Below are 21,717 nucleotides of genomic sequence, written 5' to 3'. Positions count from 1 at the left end.
TTGCTGATGATACCAGTATCACTGGGAGCAACTCAAATATCGCAACTCTTCATGCTACTTCTGATCTACTAACAATAAAATCCTGGTCCGATTCTAATTTACTCTCTTTTAACACGGCAGTGGTCGCTATATGAGATTTTCTCTCACGGTTTCAGAAAATTGAGCACAACTTTTTTTTGGGAAATTATACGCGCTGTAGTTCTTTCTAGTCTCCTAACTATCCTCCCTCGACAATCTAATAGACTCGTCCGCTCAGATATTGACTCAGTTTACTTATTATCACCATATTGTGGAGTCAGTGCGCTTCCTGTGAGAGATTCTCTCATCAAGCGACCATCGGCACCACCATCTGTGTATAAAAATTAATTTTATTTTTCCCCCTAAAACCTGAAATAATATCCTTTTCTGATGTAATAAAAGGTGCCGTGGATGTGGTCGATGATATATGAAAACCCTATATTCTGTTTCACGGGTCAGTTGTAGATGGTCACTTACCATATATTTTTCAATGTTAATTATTGGCAGCATCAATAGTCACACTTTATATAAAAATAATAATAAAACAGAAAAACGTCGTGTCTTTTTAAAGCAAATGTCTTTATCGTTGATAAAATGGCAGTTGGATATGTAAGAGAAAATCTCACGGGCAACCACTCGCGTACAAACCTACATAGCGACCAATGCAGGGTTAACGTAGATAAAACAGTAGCATTATGCTATAAAGGAGCTCTTCAACCATTACCTTTTCATAACAGGCAAATCAGTATCGTTGATTCTGTAAAGTTTCTTGGTTTATTGGCATCCTTAAATGGTCTCTTCATATCGATGTGTTAAGTATGAAACTATCCTAAGTTTGCTTTGCAATAAGATCTGTTTTGAAGGAAGTGAATATAGCCTCTTCCAAAATAACATATTTTTCTTGGTTCGAATCCCATCTCCGATATGGTCTCCCTCTTTGGGGTTCTGGTACGGCTGCCCAATGCGATGTTATTTTTAAATAAAAAAAAGAGCAATAAGATATCTGTTTGGCCTCAGAAGAACAACACATTGCAGATGCTACTTCAAAGATCACAGGATTCTAACACTACCTTCTTTATATATGTATTTTAAAAACTGTTTGCTTAAATAGTAAACATCTACATAATCTTCCAGCAAGACCTAGACATGACTATTTCACCAGAAATTCTACCTTCGACATCTATTTACCGATCCCGTCCGGCGAGTTAATAAAGAAATCTGTATTATGTTCTGCAAAAAACTGTAGAAGCATCTCCCTCTACAACTTAAATCTGCAACATATTCCCCCAAGTTCCGTAAAATGAGACAAGCCTATTTATCTGATAGGCGATATTTTTCAATAGCGTTGTTTCTTATCCAATAACTTAGAAAGTATAGTATTCTAATTTATAACTAGAATCTTAATCTACGCTTACCGGTACAAAAAACTGGCACTCCAAAAAATGGGTCATTTTTAATGACTTGTATTTCCTAAACCTGATATTCGATTTAAGTATTTTTTTTAATATGTTATAGCTTTCTTCTTTATCAATATCGCTGTAATAATATTGTTGCTAGATAGGTACATTGTCATTGTATACAGGGTGTACGAATCAAACTGTGTTTTTTATTCAAACTTTGGAACACCCTGTGGAATGTTCTAGCTTTTATAAAATACTGAAATTAAAACCCAACTTTAGCCTCAGGTTTTCTTAACATTCTGTTTTTTGATTCATTCGCTTATGTTGGATAATAAAAAAGTTAGGCACTTTAACAACTACCCCTGTTTTTCGTCAATACAGGGTGTTTTTAAATAAGTACGGCAAACTTTAAGGGGTAATTCTGCATGATAAAATAATGACAGTTTGCTTTATAAACGTATGCTTCGTTTCCGATATAGGGGGTGTTGAAATGGTTCTGACAAACTGACGATTTATTTATTGCTCTAAAACGGTTTGTGATATGGAAATAAAATTTGATAGATTTTAAGAGGTACTTGTTGCGCATTTTTTTGGCATACAATTAAGAATTTTATATTCATCATTGGCGTGCATACGGGATATATCTAAAATGTTTTTACCCTGCAGAATTACATAAACCGTCATTATTTTATCATGCAGAATTACCCCTTAAAGTTTGCCGTACTTATTTAAAAACATCATGTATTGACGAAAAACAGGGGTAGTTGTTAAAGTGCCTAACTTTTTTATTATCCCACATAAGCGAATGAATCAAAAACAGAATGTTAAGAAAACCTGAAGCTATTGTGGGGTTTTAATGTCAGTATTTTTTAAAAGCTAGAACATTCCACAGGGTGTTCCAAAGTTTGAGAAAAAGACACAGTTTGGTTCGTACACCCTGTATACAATGGCAATGTACCTGTTTAGCAACAATATTATTACGGCGATATTGATAAAGAATAAGGCTATAACATATTAAAAAATTACTTAAATCGGATTTCAGGTTTAGGAAATACAAGTCATTAAAAATGGCCCATTTTTTAGGGTGCGCTTTTTTTGTGCCGGTGAGTATATATTTGAGTGTCGTATGCAGCAGCTGAACTTAACCTATTAAATTTCTTAAGGTAGCTTATGGAATTTGCAATTTTTTTAAATTATGCAATAGATTGGTACTATTTTTGTTTCACTAAATTAGATTTGATTTTTATTGACGATTTATATTATAATTTTAGTGATTGTATTTGATATTGTTTTTATTTTTATGATTCTTCTAAGCTTTGTCTACAAAATTATTAAATTTTTCATGACAATGAAGCAAATTTATATTCTATTCTATTCTATTCTATTATATAATAGTTATTAATAAATATTTTTCAAAATGGCAGTTTAGTAATCTAATAAATATAATCAGGGGTGGCTAAACTGTGGCTCGCGAGCCACATTTGGCTCTTTGAAGGATTATTTGTGGCTCTCAATAAATGTCGCTGAATTACTTTTAATTTTTTTTTTCAAATTGTGGCAACAAATATAAAAGTCTAAGCGTAACGTCAGGACTTGGCCAAGGAGATCCCTTATCACTGCTGCTATTCAGTTTGGCCTTAGAATATCTAATAAGTAAAATAGCATCTGAGCTGACAGGGGGTTTGAAAATCGAGGATCAAAACTTTGTTGGCCTTTGCTGATGATATAGTTGCAGTCGATCATTCTACAGGAGACATGAGAGAGGTGTTTTCACAACTCAAGGACGAAACAGGTAGTTCGGGTCTTCGAATTAATGAAGAGGAAACGAAATACATGTCACTAACCAAAAATCTAAGATCAAGAGTTAGGCAGAACATAACTATTAATGACCACAACTTCGAAGTAGTAAAAGAGTTTAAATATCTAGGAACGGTAATCATAGATGACAACTACATTATAAAAAGAGGTCTTAACAAGGGTAGCTGCGTGGAATAGTGCATTATGCTCCCTATCATCATTACTAAGATCTAAGCTGCTAAAAAATGGATATTAGCGATCGCATTTTTCATTAACTCTCTGTTTCTTGCAAAAAGTATCAGAGATTGATTGTCGTTAATCCCTGTCCATTGCCTTATGTTTCGGAGCCAGGACATTTTCTTGCGTCCCATTCCTCTCTTGCCTTAAATTTTACCCTCGATTATAAGTTGGAGGAACTGGTATTTTTCATTTCGCATAGTGGGACCTTGATACACAGTTTTCCTTTTCCTGATGGTTTCGAAAAGTTGGCGTTCTTGGTTGATTCTTTTAAGGACATCTACATTTGTGACTTTCGCTGTCCATGGTGTCTTTAGGATATGGCGATAAATTCACATTTTGAAAGCTTCTAATCTGTTTATATCCCTCATTTTGAGCGTCCAGCGCTCTACGCCATATATCAGAACCGACCATACGTAGCACTTAGTAAACCTTAGTCTCAGTTGAAGATCAAACACTGAACAGGTCAGTACCTTCTTGAATTTTACGAAAGCTTGTAGAGCTTGCTCAATGCGACATTTTACTTCCCTGTCCGATGCCCAGTCTTCAAAAAGCCACATTCCCAGGTATTTAAATTTGCTCACTTTTTCAATGGACTTGTTATTCAGTGTTATGGTGGAGTTTTAAAGTGCATCCATGTTTCTGAATATGATCATGAATTTGGTCTTTTTGGTATTAATCTCTAGTCCCATTCTCTTACTGTCTTGTCCGATTATAGTGACAAGTTGTTTAAGATCGGCTATGTTGTCACAAATTAAATAAATAAGCTACTGGGAAATAAATAAGCTGCTGGTATTAGAAAGCAAAGTATTTAGAATGATATTTGGTCCTCAAAGAGATGAATTGGCAGGAGAGTGATACTGAAAACATCGTCGGACATACAAAAGCTAAGATAAGATGGGCAGTTCATGTGGCAGATCAGAGAAAGACATAGTGTTAAAGACGGTCTTTTTCGAGAGGCGATAGAAGATCAATAGGCCATCCCAGAAAAAGTTGGAAGGATGATGAAGAATCAAAGTATCCTGAATTAGTAAAGGCTGCTTGTATAATTATTTGCATATTTGAAAAAGCGATGTGAACCATTTTATTTCACTTTAAAATTCGTGAAGTCCAAACGGTAAGAGAAAAATTTAATACCTTTTATATATTCTTTAGATAATTGTTTAATTGTGGCTCGTGAACAATTTCAAATTTTGAAAAATGGCTCGGACTATCAAGGAGCTGGCCACCCCTGAAATATATCATTATAGAGTATTCATCTCTTAGTATTGTATGCGGCAAAATAAACAGGATTTAATTTCGTATGCCTCAAATTTGTATGTATGTATCAAGCGTCGAAACGTACTGAGTGGTTTCCGAACGCCGCGTCGTTTTAACGTATGTGAATGTCCCTTATTCCCTGTTATGTTCGATAATCATCGATTTTGTCTTCAAGCCCAAATTGATCACTGTTATGGCATATTATATCAGAAAATCGTAATTTAAAAATAAAAATCCACCGGAATTTTTCTTAGAAGTGGCCTATTCTTGAAAAAATTTATTTATTCCATAATTTTGAACCTCTCTATAACATAAAATTAGTTTTACAATTTGTAAATTTAGCATAGATAAAATATTATCGTTTGAACTAATCGATATATAGAATAAACTAAAATAAAAGAAAATAGAAAATTTTAACTTACCAACACATAATAGGATTGAAATTATACAAAATTTCATTATAGCACAGCAATTATTGTAGTACGTAATTATGCGAAAAATATGTATACATTTGAATTTATATTACACTTGATGTGTTGTTTTCTTTGATATGAACTGTAACCGTAAAGAACAGTAACCTTTGATATCTTTGATGTAAAAATGAAAATTCCCAAAAACAGTAAACTTTGATATCTTTGACGTTAAAAAAATAAATTAATTGGAAAATCCGACTAGTTGATAAACCATAGTCTAAATAAACAAAAAGAAGTAAGAAAATTTGGGTATGCGTAAACATCTACTCCTCTTTTCAAATAAAATGGCCTGGTAGATTTACAACAGTCTTTATTTATTTAATAATTAGGCCTTTATTTGGCTCCAAATGTTTATTACTTGTGAATAAATATTTTTTCTACAAAAGTTTACTTGCATTTCATTATTTTGTGCAAATCCTTCAGGTAGGTCGCACCCTCGAGGTAGACCGCATACTATAGCAGCACCTTTTTTTTAATCTAGACAATTTAAATTTAACTTTAATAAAAAATCAAAAAAGAATATTAGAAATATATGGGTAAATATGAATAGTACATTCAAGAACAGTGGTGGGCCCAACGGACCCGAGTTGCCCGGTTACGTAAGTAAAATGTGTTGCCCGGATAAGGGTTAAAATAATACCAAAAATTAAAAATAAACTTAATACGTCATTTATTATGAACTACAGCGTCCCCGCAAATGCGTTTCTTGCGAAGAATCGTATAAACTCTAAAAAAACGTCGTTTTTTGACAAAACATTAAATGTTTTGTCCAAAAACGACGTTTTTATAAATTTTATACTTATAATTTTTTCACGGGCTGTAGCCTTTCTAGTTTCTGCTGTATTTTCTTCAAATTTTAAAATAATTAAAAATGGTACCTTCTCGAAATATTTATTTAACCAACAAGTGTATTAATAAGGGCGATTAACAATTGAGATATTTTAACGCGTGAGCGGCGCGAGCGCGTTAATGTGCGAGATTGTTAATCGCCATTTTAATTCACATGTTCGTTACCAAACTTTTCCGTCGACCGTACTTTTCAGAAATAAAGATATCTTATATTAACGATAAACAACAATTTTTTCAGCTTTCATTAACTTTATTCAAAGTTTAATTTTCTTTAGTCGTAGTTTTATTATTGTAAACATTAATATTCGAAATGGTACATTTACTGAAATTAAAGGAAGGTATTGATAAATGATTATCTGCTGTATAGCATTTTGACAAATTTCTATTTAAGTCTTCTTGGACCTCTCTAAATTCTGTGATAGAAGAAGAAGCGGTGGTGCTGAAGGAAGTTCTTTGACAAGGTTTACTGGTATTTTGTCGCAAGAGTTTTTCAGCCGTCTCAAGTTTATTCTGCATAGAATTTATCTATATAACCTTCTGCTACAGCAGCCGATATCCAGCCACCTAGTCTTTTAATAGCTGAAAAGTCTGCACCACTGTCACCCAGTATTAAGGTAGAGGAACGTCTAAAACAATGCCCAGTGCAGAGATGCGGGTGCTCTAATTTCAAGAATTTAGGAATAACGGAAGGAATTTTGGAAAACGTATTTATGCCAACTGACTGTGTGGAACATTTGTTATTTTTATAAAAAATTAAAAATCGTTTATGTGGTGTGTGTGCCGGTCTTAAAGAAATATAGTTTTGATCGCATTGAGAACGGGATTTGCTTCGTTATCTACTATGGTAAATATTCTATGTGTTTGTCTTTTTGATGCTTTTATTGTGGCAAAAAACTTTGACCCCAAGTCTTGAACGTTATTTGTTTCTAATTTCAATAGTTCTTTCTTTCTTAACGCACCAGCCACTCCGAAAATCAATACAACCTACAAAATTAAATGTAATGAAATACGAGTATTAAATATACAAACTGTTCTTTTTTCTTGATAAAAATAATTAACTTATTATATCTAGATATATCAATGTTTGATTTTAAACTTAAGGTTGATTTTAGCATCGAATATTTGGGCCACAAACTTGCTATTATTCCTTTTTCGGCAATGTTTGAAAACTATGTCAACAATACAGATTCTGAATATCGTATTATTTGTATCGTATTATATTCTCGTCGCACCATGCAATAAATTCAGCGTATGTTTTTTCGTACAATACTCTGCTTTTTTCAGGCAGTAAACTAAAAGATATTTCATTTGCAGTTTCTGCCACTTCTGGTGGAGTTAAATTAAACTCTTCGTCAATATATTTTTTTTTTGATTTTTCAAATACACAGAATTATAAACAATAAAGTAAATAATGACATACAATGACAGATAGTATTAACAGCGGCTACTTGATTTTAAATTTTTTGTGGGAATATAAATAGGTATGATTGATTGCCTGCACCACAGGTCACTGCCAATCACAAAGCGTTTAATTAATTTATGCAAGCAATGTATGTTTTGTTGCCTATAATGAAATCGTTCATTAACAGAAAATCATTCATTAATAGGGGTCATTAATCAATGATTTTAAGGGTGTTAGAATTGATCATAAATGGACGGTAGATGGAAAAATAATGTTAATCCATCATTTTTTGACGAACTGGAGCGTCCAAGCAATTAATTTTTCTTTGAGGAAACGTAGAACATCTAAAAAAAACGTCAGATTTTCTACACAATTTTGAGCTTCACATTCTAAAATTAATTAGAATGTTACAGGGTGATCGATAATATCGTGGAAGACCAAATTTATGTTTTTTTAAATGGAACACCCAACTCCGCCTCCGGTAAGTGCTGGGTGGATTGAGTAGCTCAGTAAATGCCGGTGCCGGTCCCAAGCCCGGATAAAGGAGGAGGGTTGAGGCGATGGGCTAGCAACTCGTCCCTTGTCAAAAGAAATAAATGCTACAAATTTAAACAAAACGCCTCGGAATGCGGACGGATCAAAACAAAGACGACTAATGCAACGGAAAAGGAAAATGATATTGGCTACATGGAATGTGCAAGAACTTAAAACCAAACAAGCAGAAGTATTCAAAGAATTAGCGGAAAGAAAAATAGATGTATCTGTTCTTACGGAAACCAAGAAAAAGGGAAAGGGAAATGAAGAGATAGGAGAGTATATACATATCTTCAGTGGAGTTAGCAAAGATAACAGAGCTAAGAGAGGAGTCTCTATTGCTATTCGAAAAAATCTTAAAAATAATATTAAATCGTGGACTGAAGTAAATGAACAACTGCTGATGCTGGAAATGACAAAGAATGGGCACAATATCGTAATTGTGGGAACGTATGCCCCAAATGAAGATGCAGATCCAGAAAGTAAAGACGATTTCTACGACAAGATGAATGAAATAATCTCTCAAGTTAAAGATAACTGTGAAATCTATGTACTAGGAAATTTAAACGACAGAGTAGGTAGAGTAGAAAATAATAGAGTCGTAGGAAGATATGGGGAACAAATAACCAATGAAAACGGAATGCGTCTTAGAGATTTTTGTGAAACAATGTCTCTCAAGATTATGAATGGATTTTTTCAACATAGAGACATCCACAAATTTACATGGATACAACCTACTAGGAATCTGCGCTCGATAATCGACTATGTAATTCAACGTCAAACTTCCCAGCTGAAAACCACTGACGTAAGGGTATACCGTGGATCAGAATGTGGATCCGATCATCGTTTACTTATGGCCAACGTGATAGTTACCTATCGCAAAAACAATAATACTCAGGTACAGAATATAGAAAATGGACAAGAAGTAAGATCTCATAAATATAACCTAGAATGCTTGAAAGAAGACTCAACGAAATTTCTATATAAATTACGACTGGCCACAGAATTACAAAATGTGGGACGAGAAAATATAACAGCGGAAGAATTACACCAGCAAATTAAAAAACACATTCATGAGGCTGCAAGTGAAGCTTTGGGGTATAAATACAAACATGAAATAAAAAATACAGAATGGTGGTCGGAGAATATGCAAACGTTAGTAAACAAGAAGAAAACTGCTTATCAGAAATGGATCTCAACAAGAAAGGAGGAAGATCACAAGAGATGTGCAGCATTAAATCGAGATGTAAAAAGAGAAGTAGTGAAAAGTAAAAATGAGATGTGGGACCGAAAATGGGCAGAAGTGGATAGGTATATGGGTGGAACAAGAGTTGGGCAAGCGTGGAAGGTAATAAAGTCTCTCCAGAGGGAAGGAAAGGAAAAATCTAACATAAAGTTAATAGATCTTAAACAGTGGAAACACCATTATGAGATTTTACTGACAGAAGATAGATGTAAATTCCAAGAGATCGAAATGGAAGAATTAGCCGAATATACACAAACAGTTGAGATAACAACCGGAGAGTTAAGCGAGCCCACAAAAGATCTAAAAACGGTAAAACAGCAGGACCTGGAGACATCCCAATTGAGTTGGTAAAGTACGGACCAAACATATTACAGGACATGTTGGTTCAACTATTTAATAAATGCTTAAAAGGACAAAATATCCCTGATGATTGGAATGTTGGATGCATCAGCTCAGTATTCAAGAAAGGGGATAAACGCATATGCTCTAATTATAGAGGAATAACTGTTACCATCTCAGTAGGGAGGTTGTACGGTCGAATAATAAAGAAAAGAATAGAATCAGAATACGAAGACATGGAAGAACAAAGTGGATTTTGTGCAGGAAGATCGTGCACTGATAATATATTCGTTCTGCAGCAGGTAATAGAAAAACGGAAGGCAAGGAATCTATCTACCCACCTATTGTTTGTAGATTTGGAGAAGGCATACGATACGGTACCTTTGAAAAAACTGTTTCAAATATTGACGAAGGTAGGTCTCAGTAGAGAGTATGTGGATGCTATCGCAAATATATACAAAAATGCAAGAAGTGTCGTTAAAGAAGGAAACTTTATATCTGAATCATTCCCTATATCAAAGGGGCTTAAACAAGGATGTTGTCTGTCTCCGACTTTATTTAAAATATATATTCAATCATCGCTAGAGCAGTGGAGGAAACAAGTATCCGGAATGGGAATTGACATAGGCAGTGGTAAATGTCTAACAACTTTGTATTTTTGCAGATGATCAGGTAGTCGTAGCGAATGATGAGGAAGACATGGACTACATGTTTAGAAAACTAAAGAAATATTATGAAAAATGGGGCCTCAATATGAATATGTCAAAGACAGAGTATCTTAAAATAGGGGATGATGAAGAAGATCCAGAGTTAGAAATTAGAACCACGAAAAGATGTAATGAATATAAATATCTCGGATCTATAATATCTAAAGAAGGCACTACCAGAAGAGACATCGAAAAGAGAACGCAGCAGGGCAAAAAAGCGGTAAACATTCTGAGCTCTCTACTGTGGCAAAGATATAAGGCAAGAAACGAAATTGACAATCTATCGTACCTTGGTAGAGCCTATTATGACTTATGGGGCAGAAGTTTGGCAGATGACAAAAAAAGATAGGAAAAGAATAGAAGTAGTAGAAATGGATTATCTAAGGAGAGCGTGTGGTATATCTAAAAAAGATCACATCAGGAATGAAGATATTAGAAGGAGGACACATATTGTATATTCCAGTGAAGATAAAATTGAAACTAGACAACTAGTGTGGTATGGTCACGTGAAACGAATGAATGAAGATAGATGGCCAAAGAAAGCTTTAAATTACATACCACACCAAAGAAGAAGAAGGGGAAGACCTTCAGTTGCCTGGGAAGAAAATGTACGGCACATCATGAAAGATAGGGCCATCAAAGAAGACGAATGGATGGACAGAAAACGATGGCGGTCGAAATGCGAGAAGCGGCAGAGGCTGTAGGAACCTCGCTGATAGATAGATAGATAAATGGAACACCCTATATTTTATCTTATATGCGAAATCTTCTTGACTTGTCCATTACAAAAATATTAAAGTCTGTTATGTTATACAGGGTATTTAGAAAGTTATAACCAATTTTGGATGTGAAAAAATCACATCCTGTAGTGAATACACGTACCTGGGAGTAATCTTTGATAGAACGGGAAAATACAATGAGGAAATAAAGAAAAGGGTAACACAAGCTAGAAGAACAATTGGCTGCTTAAATGGAATACTTTTGAGCTCCGAAATAGGAATACAGCGAAAATACAATATCTATGAAACACTTATTAAAAGCAGGCTACTTTACGGAGCAGAAACTTGGAGAATAACCGAGAACAACAGGAAAAAATTGGAAGCTGTAGAAATGGTTGTGTTTAGAAGATCGTTAGGTATATCCCGTAGGGAAAGAGTTCGAAATAAGGAAGTAAGACGACGAATTGGAATAGATGGTTACTTAACAACAGACATTGAGAGGAAACAGTTGATTTGGTATGGTCATGTTCAAAGAATGGAAGACACAAGATTGCCCAAAAAGGTCATGCAGTGGGTACCACCAAACCGCAAAAAACGAGGAAGACCCAAAAAGACATGGAAAGACGGGCTAACCAAAGCAATGAGTACAAGGGATTTTAGAGATGGCCAATGAGATGATAGAAGGACGTGGAAGTTAGGCATCGGACAACGTCGAAAGACGTTCTAAAACCGATATATACATACATAACCAATTTTCTATGAAAATCGTATTAAGTTCAGATCCCTGTATAAATAAAAATAAGTACAACAGCAATGGTTTATTGATGCCATGTTTTTTTGTTGATAGTTAAAATTTTTAAGAATGAGTGTTTAATCGAATACAGGATGAGTCAAAACGCAAGTACATTATTTTCTCAGTAATTTTAAATGGAACACCCTGTTTTTTATGTCCCTATCGAAAAATACCGTTACCGTACTTTATTTTTGTATAATATTTTCTATGTCTAAATTTATTAGTTTTCGAGATATTTTCATTTTTCAAAGCAAATTATTAATTAGAATCTAAATCTTTCCAAATTTTAAGTAAGCGATGACTGAATATTTAAAACTGATAATTTAAGATTACTGATTATCAATCTGGTAATCAATGTAACAATGTAGCAAATAAAGAAAGAAAACTAATTTATTAGTAATAAATTTTACAAAAAAAAAAATACAAACAGAACATTTTTGAAACAATTAAAAATTACTTTTGTATGTAAATTAGGGTGGAGCGAAAACAAAGAAAAATTTTTTTTTACAAATTGATATGTCCTATATGCGGAAAAGTGGTTAGATATTATTGCAAAACGTTATGCAAACTTTAGGATTTATAGAACAATATCTTCCGGTGCCCCCAGAACTTTAAAAATTTACAAATTAAAAAAAATATTAAAAAAAAACAAAATTTTTTATTTTATATTAATGTTGTTTTTGCTTGTTTACAACTCAGAACTTACTACAACATAGTTTATATTTAATTATTTACTGTAAAGTTTGAAAAAAATCGGATTTTGTTTTAAACTTAGGTAATACTTGTCTTGGCAAAACTCGATTTCTTATGAATCCATCTCTTGCTTCAGCTCCACAAACCAATAATGATGCTTCTGTCTCTAGTTTGACACATCTTTCCACTGCTTGCGAATGCCAAGGAAATTTAGGCATTTCAAATTTATTTGAAGTCGTGTCATCAATCATTTTTCTAAGTTCATCATCTGTGGACAATTGTTTTGTTATTGGTGGTTCTGATATTACACTAGTTCGCCAAAAGTTAGTTGTCTCCAAAATTTATAGTTGGAATTTTCAACTGGCGAATCTCCTTGCTTTCTTGCCCATTCATAGACTTTAATATGCGCCTCTCGGATGTGGTGTCGTTTATCACCCAACATGGTTACGAGAATATTCTCTGGAGGTGCAAAATATCCATTACCTTGAATGACTTTGTTCACTATGTTCTTTAGTTTTAGTGATAAATATTGCGAGCATTGAATCATATTAAATAAATGAATTGGCCCATATTTAACTTCTGGCTTTACTTTAATTGAAGACCAAGTGGGAACATACACATTTTGCAGAAAAGTTGCCAAAATATTTAAATGGGTAATGGGATTAAAGTTCCTACATAAATTATGTTTGCTGTTGTAATCCATCTCGAATGTGCCATCTTTCCCGGTTGTCGATATTTTAAGCTCTCTGATACGGTATAATTACTTACAGCTTTGCTTATTTCGTACAAAAATTTTTGGGCTGTTTCTCATTATAAGAATTTAGACGTGCAAGATTTAGAAGGCACGAGGACATTCCACTGGTGGCTCGTGTAATCACATGGAGCCTTTCTCACTAGACGGTGGTTGAAACGTTCGAGAAAACCCGTTCGCTCGTACGAGAAAACCACCGTCTAATGATAAAGGCTCCATGTGATTACATGAGCCACCGTTGGAATGTCCTCGTGCGTTCTAAAACTCGCACGTTTAAATTCTTATAATCAGAAACCGCACTTAATGTATTAATATCTACTTCAGGAAGTTCATTTGAATTTTTCGAAATTCAAAACCAGTTAGGGTTTCACAAGTTTCTAAAAGCTTTTTTCTTTCACCCGAAAATTCGGTAGGTCCTGCGGTTTTTTCATCTAAATACTTCATCTAATGTCATAATGGTAGCTTGTTTCCATGTAAAAGACAAACAGAACCACTGTAGTGGTTTCCTAATTTAGAGTTCTAATTTGCGAATTGCACCATTGTGAACGCAAGAAGTATTTACCGCTGTTCCATCGCATCCAATTGCAACCGAAGTAGGAAAGTCACATTTCTCTTTTAAGAAATTGAATAAATTGTCTGCAATATTTTTTGCTGAACCAGATTGTAAAGTAAAATGTCCAAAATACTCAGAGTTTGGTTCTGAAACTAACACAATATGTTCTTTGGTAATCAACTATTTTAAATGGGAAATAAGCCACAATTTAACTAACAAAATGATTTTAATTTTAATTCATGAGAATTTTACCGCCACCGCTGCATTTGGTTTTATTTTTAAAGACAGATCACATGCTATGACTTGACTTGAGTTGGGGTTGATTTCATGTAATCGAATGAACTATCTTTCAGTAAAGTCGTCCCAGGAACGCAACTCATAAATACTGTCAATATCATTTTAAAGTCTTCTACTTTAAAATGTAAAATATATGTCTGAATTGCCCACATAAATGCGTCAGATTAAATAAATTATAGCAGAATTTTTTACTAAGCAAGAGAAAGTGTCTATTTACAAATGTGGGTGGGGGCACCACTAAATAACATCTGATTGAGCAAAGATTTTAACACAAGTTAAGATTCGATCTTAGACCACTTTTCCGCATATAGGCAAATTATTATTTGAAAATCGATTTTTTCGCTCCACCCTAATGTAAATGTCACAAATAAAGGAGGAAAAATAATTTATTAGTTATAAATTATACAAAATAAAAAACAAAAGGTACTTGCGTTTGCACTCACCCTGTATTCGATATAAAGAAAATGAGCTGTCAATCAATGAAAATGTTAAACGTTTTTAAAAATTTTGACAATAAATAAAAAAATATGGCATCAATAAAGCATTGCCTTTATAACATAACATACCTTTATATTTTTATAATGGGGAAGTTAAGAAGATTTAGAATATAAAATATAGGATGTTCCATTTAAAAAAACATAAGTTTGGTCTGTCGCGATGTTATCGAACACAAGCACATGGAAAACCAGTTTCATCACGATTGGTGTAATGCAGGCACGGCTGGCGAGACGCTTTGTAGTAGATACTTTGGGTCAGTAGTAGGTACTTCTATTGTGTAGTATGTTCATCTCAACAAAAGCACCTACTTTTATGTAAAAAAAATGCTACAAATTTAATACTATTTACTGAAGCAATAGCATCTACTGCATTTCATGCATTCCACCCTATATTTTGTTGAAATTTAGTATTTTAACTCCACAAAAATCGAACTAATTTTAGACGTTGATCCCGCGTACAAAAAAAAAGTTGATTAAGAGGAAGCTGACAATTTGTTAATATTTTAACAGTGTCTAGTCGCACAAACTTCGATGTATGGGAACACTGGAACAGGAAAAGTTTAAATTGTGGAACAGGTTAAAAATCTGGAACCTCAGACTACGAAAACGTTTCATGTCTTTTGTCGCACAGAACTTTCAATTGATTTGTTACCATTTCATTAAACACTCATGCAAAAGTCATACTGGTGGTTCGTCATAAAACTGGGCATTTTAATGACTGGAACACGAAGAACATGTCAAATGACAGGAATCATGTTGGTTAGTAATAACAGTCTGATTTTTGCATGAGAGTTTAATGAAAGGGTAACAAATAAATTGGTTGTTCTGTCCGACAAAATACATGGTACGATTTCGTAATCTGACGTTCCAAATTTTTAAACTGTTCCACAAGTAAAACTTCCTCTGTTGCAGTGTTCCCGTACATAAAGTTTGTCTGACTAGATACCGTTAAGCTATTAACAAATTTTCAGCTGGCTATTAATCAACTTTTTTTTTTGGTACGCGTTATCCAGGCCATTTTGATTATTTCAGGCAATAAGCAAATATTATGACTAGACTTAGGCAAATATGCAAATAAAAAGGTACGAAATATGCGCGTAAATATAAAGTATTTTACCCAAAAATATGCAAGTTTATCTAGAAAATATGCATGCAATAAAAAATATTTACAACATTTCTTAATTTACAAAAATATTTAAAATATCTTCACATGTTGTATTAATTAACATGTGTATATATTTTATAAGCTTTATGTCATTAAATATTTAAATATTTTAACAAATAAATGATATTATTTCGAATTTTCGTAGCAACAAAATTTACAAATTCTGTTTTGTTTTTAACAGAAACATATTTATGGCTTCTATCTGAGTACATAGAAAAATTTCTTTCGAAATCAAAAAATGATGAAACTGGGGCATTTTTCAAATTCACCATAATAGTTGGCTCTAAATTAAGTAGTTCGGAAAATAATGTCCAAGCTACTACTTGAACCACTTCAGAAAGAACCTGGTAACCACTGTTTTTTTTTCATGGTTGTTGGAAAATGTTTGGAAAGTTTTCTTTCCAATATGTATTACTTTTAACGTTTTGACACAATGATTCCAATTCTTTTATTAAAAATGTACTGTCTAACAATGATAATTTGGAGGAATCAAATTGGGTAATAGTTTTCTGAACGAAACTATGCTTTGATTCTATGAATGATACTGAACACAGATGTTCACGGCTTATTTTATATCAAAAGTGAAAAGGGCCGTCAAACTAAAAATTTTTACCTAGTGATATAAACTGGCAGATTTTGGAACCCTTGTATCAAGGAAAAAACGCTACAAAATTATGTATATGCGCTATCATTTATTAGTTCCGATACAAAAAATTTGAACAACAAAAGATTATAAAACAAAATTAAATATTGGGATTTCCAAACCATTTGTTAGATGAATATAAAAATATATTATATACAACCAAAATTTCAAATTATAAGCACTTTATGCACATTTATATAAAAATATGCAAAATTAAATATTTTTGCACCTTTTAGGCATAATATGCAAAATATGCAATTTGCATAGTCTAATTATGACCAACTGTCAAAAACTTTAAAACGATCAATGCGGATGTCCAATTGGGTACATTTAAACAATAAAACTATTTAAAAAGTTACTACAAGTATAAAATTATTTTGTCTCTGTTCTCACAACATCAAAAACTAAAACACCAATTTAACAATAATTATTAACAACAACATATTTGTTTGTCCACAGCCACAATACTCGATAATTTTTGACAGGTCATTTGAATTCCCAATCAGAGCAAACGTATCCGTTGTTCTGTGCGTAGCAGCAAAAATTAATTTTCCTGAAGCAAAGATTCCCGAAGCCGTGATAATTAACCGATTTTAATTTTGAAAATTGAAAATGAGAGGTATAGGGCTTTTATATGTAAAAAAATTCAACTTGCTATCTCCTTTATTTTTATTCCTGCAAAATTTTGAAAAATCGGATTTTTTTGCGAAAGCTGTATTTCAAAATTATTTTCTTAAAATCTATTGAACTGACCCTAATGAAATTTACAGTATTGTTTTAATATACCATAGTGTTTTTCTGGGTGCAATATGAATCTCCTAAGGTAGCATGGTTGAAAATGGTCGGAAAACGTAAATTGCAAATACTTGTTTATTTATGGACGTTATGAAATTATTGCTATTTTGCCACAAGGGTGACAATTTTTAAAAATTTTAACCAATCGTATTGTAACGGTTCACGTTACGAAATTAGCTCTTTAATTATTTTTATAATTATTTTCTCTTGATCTCTTAATTAATTTCTCTAATTTTCGCGTAATTAACCATTTCTAATTATTATCTTTTATATTTAAAATTTCGTGCAACGATGCCACACCTAAGTATATTGGTATCACTGGTTGATTTGTAATATACGCCCCCTAACGAGAAATATTCTTTCGGGGTTCTGAAAATTTGACAAGGCGTTCGTGCTTTACTTGACTGTGAAAGTGCGCTGGAAGTAGGTCGACGAACTTTTGGTTCCACAATGGCGGAAGGTTTCATTTTTTGGTCATCTTGGATATTAGCGCACCCTAATATGTCTGTGTAGATATTGGCATTGGATCCGACCGTCACATGTAACACCGTTGCCGTATCCTCTATTTTTTCATACTATCACGTTACAATTTTTTTGATATTATATGTGTGTGTGAAATGTATCATTTTTGTGTATTTTAGGTATGTTCTAATATGTTATGTATATATAGCTTTTTACTCGATTATTTTAAATCATTGTGACGTTTAACTTGCTAGAAACCTTGAGTAAGTAGTTTTGAAACACCAATTAAGTAAAGTTTATTATGTTGTTATTTTCACCAATTTTAAAAAATGTGAAAACATTGAATTGTCCACGTCCGTCTGTCCGTCCGTCCGTCTTGTCTGTCTGTTTGCAAACTCAACTCCTCCGTCATTATACCAGGTAGAATGACAAATGATGTGTCAAATGAAAGCTTATCCAAGGATGGTACTAAAGGTGAGAAATTTGACCTAGGCTGTCTGTCCGTCTATCTGCCCGACCGCATATATAATTCCTTCGTCACTACACCAGGTAGAACAACGAATGAGGTGTCAAATGGAAGCTTATAATCCAAGGATGGTACTAAAGGTGAGAAGTTTGACATAGGCTGTCTGTCCTGCTGTCCGTCCGACCGCGAATATAACTCCTCCGTCACTATAACAGGTAGAATGAAAAATGAGGTGTCAAATGAAAGCTTATAATCCAAAGATGATCTAAAGGTGAGAAATTTGACCTAAGCGGTCTGTCCGTCTGACCGCGAATATAACTGCTCCGTCTGACCGCGTCCTATGAATAAGAATCTCCTATGAATGAAATAATCATATTAATTAAAATAATTGATTAAGATTTGGTCATTCTTTAAAGACTCGTGAAAAAAATATTGTTCCTAACGCTTGCACAAAGTCTCTTTCCCGCACTCGACTGCTTGCCGAACTCCCGCTTCGCGTCGTTCGGCAAACTGCAGTCGCGTGGGGAAAAGTATGACTTTCTGCACTTGTTAGAAAAATAACTATTTTCTTTATAAACAATGCTTTTTCTCATGTAACAAGTTACATTTCTAACAAATTTTTATTAGTAATTTTATTTATCATCGAATCAGATTCCAGTTATAAATTCCAATTTGCTGACTGAGAAGAAACCCCAAGTATTCGCTGATGCCGAATAAGGTTTATAACAAACAACTAAGTGTATTTAAAAAAAAACAAATCAGCTGTTTTAAGTGTATTTTCTTGTGGCATGTAGTTATCTTATAACTCGATGCCCGGGTAGTTAAAAGTTAAGTTAAATTGTGGCTTATTTTCAATTTAGAATAATAATTTCTATAAATGCCACAAAGAAATAGCTTCAGAAAAATATATTTTGTATAATTTCTTTAAAAGTCTGTCTATAAGAAATTATTAAAAATTATATAGTGTGATTACTATTTGCAAATACAAACTGTTCTCATTTTTTTAAATGGAACACCCTGTAGGTATATTAGTATTTCACTTGGTAGTAAATAGGTTTTAAACTTACGTGCATAGAAATCGACCCACCTATAAATTTGGTCATATTTGAAGTCTCGTATTTCCTAAACCTCTTGGCCGATTTAAGTGATTTTTTAATATGTTATAGCCTTATTCTTCAACAATATCGGTGTAGTAATATTATTGCGAAACAGGTAAGTGTTATTTTATACCGGGCGTAAAAATGATAGTATGTTTTTTCCTTAAGGTTCGGAATACTCTGTGGAATATTCTAGCCTATATAAAATATTGAAATTAAAACTCGACTGTAGCCTTGGGCTTTTTTAACATTCTGCTTTTTGATTTATTCGCTTATGTTGGATAATAAAAAAGTTCGGTATTTTATTAACTAGCAACGTTCTTCATCAATACAGGGTATTTCTAAATAAGTGCAACAAACTTTAAGGAGAAATTCTGCATGAAAAATAATGACCGTTTCATTTATAAATATATGTCCGCAAATGCTTTGTTTTCTAGATACGGCGAGATACGACGTTTTCGAGATACGAGTATGTACGACAATGGTGAATATAATATTCTTAGTTGTATGCCAAAAAATGCGCAATAACTACCTCTTAAAACCTACCAAATTTCATTTGCATATCTCAACCGGTTTTAAAGCAGTAAATAAATCGTCAGTTGGTAAGAACAAATTCAACATCCCGTATTTCGAAAACAAAGTATTGGCGGACATATGTTTATAAATGAAACGGTCATTATTTTTCAGAGCGGACAGAATTTCGCCTTAAAGTTTCTAGCACCTTGCATTTAGAAGCACCCTGTATTGATGAAGAACGTTGTTAGCTTTTTAAAATACCTAACTTTTTTATTATCCAACATAAGGGAATGAATCAAAAAGCAAAATGTTAAAAAAGCCTAAGGCTACAGACGAATTTTAATTTCTATATTTTATATACGCTAAAGTATTCCACAGGGCGTTCCGAACTCTGAAGAAAAAACACTCTATCATTGTTAAACCCGGTATTCGGTATAGAATAACACTTACCTGTTTAGCAATAATATTATTACACCGGTATTGTTGAAGAATAAGGCTGATCTCTTAATTAATTTCTCTAATTTTCGCGTAATTAACCATTTCTAATTATTATCTTTTATATTTAAAATTTCGTGCAACGATGCCACATCTAAGTATATTGGTATCACTGGTTGATTTGTAATATACGCCCCCTAACGAGAAATATTCTTTCGGGGTTCTGAAAATTTGACAAGGCGTTCGTGCTTTACTTGACTGTGAAAGTGCGCTGGAAGTAGGTCGACGAACTTTTGGTTCCACAATGGCGGAAGGTTTCATTTTTTGGTCATCTTGGATATTAGCGCACCCTAATATGTCTGTGTAGATATTGGCATTGGATCCGACCGTCACATGTAACACCGTTGCCGTATCCTCTATTTTTTCATACTATCACGTTACAATTTTTTTGATATTATATGTGTGTGTGAAATGTATCATTTTTGTGTATTTTAGGTATGTTCTAATATGTTATGTATATATAGGTTTTTACTCGATTATTTTAAATCATTGTGACGTTTAACTTGCTAGAAACCTTGAGTAAGTAGTTTTGAAACACCAATTAAGTAAAGTTTATTATGTTGTTATTTTCACCAATTTTAAAAAATGTGAAAACATTGAATTGTCCACGTCCGTCTGTCCGTCCGTCCGTCTTGACTGTCTTTGTTTTCTAGATACGGCGAGATGCGACGTTTTCGAGATACGAGTATGTACGACAATGGTGAATATAAAATTCTTAGTTGTATGCCAAAAAATGCGCAATAACTACCTCTTAAAACCTACCAAATTTCATTTGCATATCTCAACCGGTTTTAAAGCAGTAAATAAATCGTCAGTTGGTAAGAACAAATTCAATATCCCGTATTTCGAAAACAAAGTATTGGCGGACATATGTTTATAAATGAAACGGTCATTATTTTTCAGAGCGGACAGAATTTCGCCTTAAAGTTTGTAGCACCTTGCATTTAGAAGCACCCTGTATTGATGAAGAACGTTGTTGGTTTTTAAAATACCTAACTTTTTTATTATCCAACATAAGGGAATGAATCAAAAAGCAAAATGTTAAAAAAGCCTAAGGCTACAGACGAATTTTAATTTCTATATTTTATATACGCTAAAGTATTCCACAGGGCGTTCCGAACTCTGAAGAAAAAACACTCTATCATTGTTAAACCCGGTATTCGGTATAGAATAACACTTACCTGTTTAGCAATAATATTATTACACCGGTATTGTTGAAGAATAAGGCTATAACACATTAAAAAAATCACTTAAATCGGCCAACAGGTTTAGGAAATACGAGACTTCAAAAATGACCAAATTTTTAGGTGGGCCGATTTCTATGCACGTAAGTTTATTACAAACTTTCTTTTGGTATATTTATGTATATGGTTGTATGTACCTATCTAGTATGTTTCGTTTTGTGGATATTTAAAAAAGAACTAGAAATTTTACGTTATTGCGGATTTCACTTTCTATTAAAACATTTTTTTGCAAAAAAAATAATTATAATCTGGTTTTAGAAACAGATGAA

At 33.2% G+C, this 21,717-nt stretch overlaps 1 protein-coding gene across 1 annotated transcript in view; it reads right to left on the bottom strand.

Annotated features, from left to right (window-relative positions):
* LOC126885075 (uncharacterized) overlaps positions 1-5,315 on the bottom strand; it is a 102,770-nt gene extending 97,455 nt beyond the window's left edge. The window contains exon 1 of the mRNA XM_050651503.1: positions 5,135-5,315. Within this exon, the coding sequence (XP_050507460.1) occupies positions 5,135-5,171 (37 nt within the window). The 5' untranslated portion in view covers positions 5,172-5,315. The remainder of the gene's footprint in view (positions 1-5,134) is intronic.
* Between the last annotated feature and the right edge of the window lie 16,402 nt (positions 5,316-21,717).

Source organism: Diabrotica virgifera, chromosome 5, assembly GCF_917563875.1.
Source record: "Diabrotica virgifera virgifera chromosome 5, PGI_DIABVI_V3a".
In the NCBI taxonomy this organism is placed as follows: domain Eukaryota; kingdom Metazoa; phylum Arthropoda; class Insecta; order Coleoptera; family Chrysomelidae; genus Diabrotica; species Diabrotica virgifera.
Note: the sequence above shows the minus strand (reverse complement) of the source record. Positions and strands in the feature narration are given on the sequence as shown.